The 2,893-nt window shown below is 37.0% G+C and overlaps 1 protein-coding gene across 1 annotated transcript; it reads right to left on the bottom strand.

The window, feature by feature from the left end:
• Positions 1-1,394: 1,394 nt before the first annotated feature.
• Positions 1,395-2,559, bottom strand: LOC108382591 (alanine aminotransferase 2-like). The gene is made up of 2 exons (XM_017638959.1): positions 2,181-2,559; positions 1,395-1,653 (listed from the first exon to the last, which is right to left on the bottom strand). Exons 1-2 carry the CDS (start codon positions 2,216-2,218, stop codon positions 1,395-1,397), a joined length of 297 nt encoding a protein of 98 aa, XP_017494448.1. The 5' UTR covers positions 2,219-2,559.
• Positions 2,560-2,893: the final 334 nt, after the last annotated feature.

The raw sequence follows: 2,893 nt of genomic DNA, 5'->3' as shown, positions 1-2,893 counted from the left end.
CTGCCTCGACCACTTCTTTCTAAGATCAGCATTTAGTGTAATAGCCGCACAATATCTATCCTTGCCCCGACCTGGCTAAGACGCTTAACCAATTCCTTAACGAATACTTCGCTGGATTTTTTGGGCGACTTAAATTCAGCGAACTTTATCGATATTCGGTGACTAAATTGCTGAAGAAAGTAAGGAAATTAACAACCATCTCGTCAGGGTATCCCAGCGGTAGCAGCTAATCTAACCTAAACTTAATTTAGACGAATGTTTTTTACGTTTACAGAAAAAAATATTTAACTAAAGAATCAAATAATTTTGAAAACTTGTGATATATGTATTTACTCGTGTGTAAACGTAGTGTTAACTTGAACTATAACTTAAACTATGCAAACATATCATTAGGTTTTATTGCTAGGGTATTTCTATCTGGCAAGGCCCTAACTAATGTCAATAAGAAATAAAAGAATAATAAATATTCTCTTCCGGTTGGGCACTTATACGGCGACGACGTGTTTTATTTGCTAAAAAAAAAACGATATCAAAGAATATCACAAAACTTAAAATAAGAGTATTTATATCTGGAACGTTAAATAACTGTTTTTGGAACCCTAAAAATCATGGACATTTTCTGAAAATCTACCGACCAACGAAACCCGATTATCAATTTTTTTTGGCTGATTTTCAGTCATGATATGGTGATTCAAGTGACGGNTAGTTGGAACTACAGGCTTTGGCATGCACTTGGTCATGGAGCGATATTCAGTTGAACAACGCGTAAAAGTGATCCAAACGTTTAATGACCAGGGACGTTCTGTAAGAAGTGAATTTCGCGCATTGATACGTTGAACAAGCAAACGTTATGTTAAATCAAAGATACGTTACCAAGCAAAACTGCCGCATTCGGGGTACTAAAATCGACATACGGGTATCATTCAAGAAAATACTATGTGAAATTTGTAGGGTTTTTTTATTTATTAAAGAAAATCTGCGGTAGTGCACGTATGTGAGTTTTTTGATAACTGGGTCCGTTTGCATGTCCTTCATAAATACATACTAAGGTGGTTTGAGGGATAGTTAGCGATTTTGTGGCCACTTTCTTGATTGCTGTATTTATGGGGTATCTAAGTAATTTTCGAAATATGTAGATGACTCAACGAAGCAGACACAGCGAGGATTGTTTTATGCCAACCGAGGAGCTATTGCTCACATGTAATGTTATATTATTTGGAAAAAATTGGAAATGTCACAAGCTCATAGATTTTTATAATCACTCATTTTCTGTCCATTTTACCTTTCCACGTTTCCTTATAAAAGGATACGTGTGAATGTTTGTCACGTCACTGCCACACATTTTCAATACATATATGCATGCAAGTACATACATACATATATGTATATGTATTTCATTTGACACTCAGGACACCACTTACCTGCGCCAACTCCTTTTCAATTTGGCCAGCACGTATGACCAGCGGTCCGCGCACAGCATACTCCAATTCAATGAATTGAGGATTGATGTTGTCCAGCGACAGACATTTTTCCGCTGTAGCGGCGTTTTGCGACGATGTCGTTGACATTTCACGTTTGCCGTTGATTAAGGACACTGCTGCAAGTCGACAACTCCGGCTAGTATTCGCCTGGGAAATGTTCACTAATGACGCACTAAATCAATTTGAAATAAGAAAGGCAAAATTCGTAAGTGCTTTTCATAACTTCTAAAATACTTCACAAGCTCTTGTTGCATGCGATTTGCTTCGTTAACTTCCACTTTTTTTTTGTCAAATATACAAAGTATACCTATACAAAGTTCGTCTAAGGTAGCGACAAGATCAGACACCAGCGACCGACTACAACGACACAACTCTTCCAAAGCGTTTCGAACGACTGTGCATTCTATGTGCACTAATAGCCCGAAGTAGGCGGCTGATGATATGGCAAGCCGGACGTTGTGTGGTATATTTTCGAGTGGTGAATGAGAAAGAAAGTGGGCAGCAAACGAGAAATAGCAGCAACAAAAGCAGTGATATAAAACGTACGTATGTATGTATGTATGCTTGTATGTACGTTTTAGGTACGATTTAATTAAATATTTAATGAAAACACACTGAAAGAACTGATACGAAAGCTATACATTGTCAAACTCAAATGTCAAAATTTACAAAGAATGATTTCTAATTGGGGTGGCTTACTTCCAATGGCGATACACGGCAGTACTGATGCGATTCATGTTTGCGGCTGCTTTTTGCTTTTGTGTTTGTCCTCTTCCTGTTTGTTTTGGTTTTTATAAAGTTGTTGTTATGGGAATTGAAATTGGTAAATTTTGCTATTGTGTATTTAGTGGAGGTTGGCGCTGGTGCTGTTGTTACGTTTAGTGGGGCTGGAAGTTGTTGTTAGTATAATTGGCTAGAAAACAAACAGAGAAAAGATGAAAAGAACAAAAAGAAGTTATAGTGAAAGAGTCAAGAGATATGTATGTAAGAATAAAAGAGCTTAAGTTGAGCAGAATAAATGCATCTTTTCATTGTGTTTGTATACTTTTCGCCGTTTTGGTTGTACACATTTTCTATTTAATGCAAATATGTACATACATACTTAATGACAACAATGGCTACGAAGATGGCGCGTTAAGGAAATGCCAAATACTCTACACTACAACAATTATGACATTTGTTTGTCACGAAAGCTTTTAGTCGTGACACGCACCATGTTCTGCTGTCGGAAATTGTCATTATTGCCATAATACGGATGGAGAGAGAAAAATAGCCGTTTGACTCTTAACAACTGAGAAAATAACAATAAAAGTTACCTACCCAGCAAACCTTTTTGTTTAATATGAACTTGGGACCCATCTTATATTTGTAAAAGGCAGGTGATCTAGCAGGCACAATCGATCGTTGTCAAT

Source organism: Rhagoletis zephyria, unplaced genomic scaffold (assembly GCF_001687245.7).
Source record: "Rhagoletis zephyria isolate East Lansing unplaced genomic scaffold, Rhagoletis_zephyria_1.1 Rzeph_scaffold_27673, whole genome shotgun sequence".
In the NCBI taxonomy this organism is placed as follows: Eukaryota; Metazoa; Arthropoda; class Insecta; order Diptera; family Tephritidae; genus Rhagoletis; species Rhagoletis zephyria.
The sequence above is the reverse complement of the archived record's forward strand: the minus strand, read 5'-3'. Positions and strand labels throughout refer to the sequence as shown.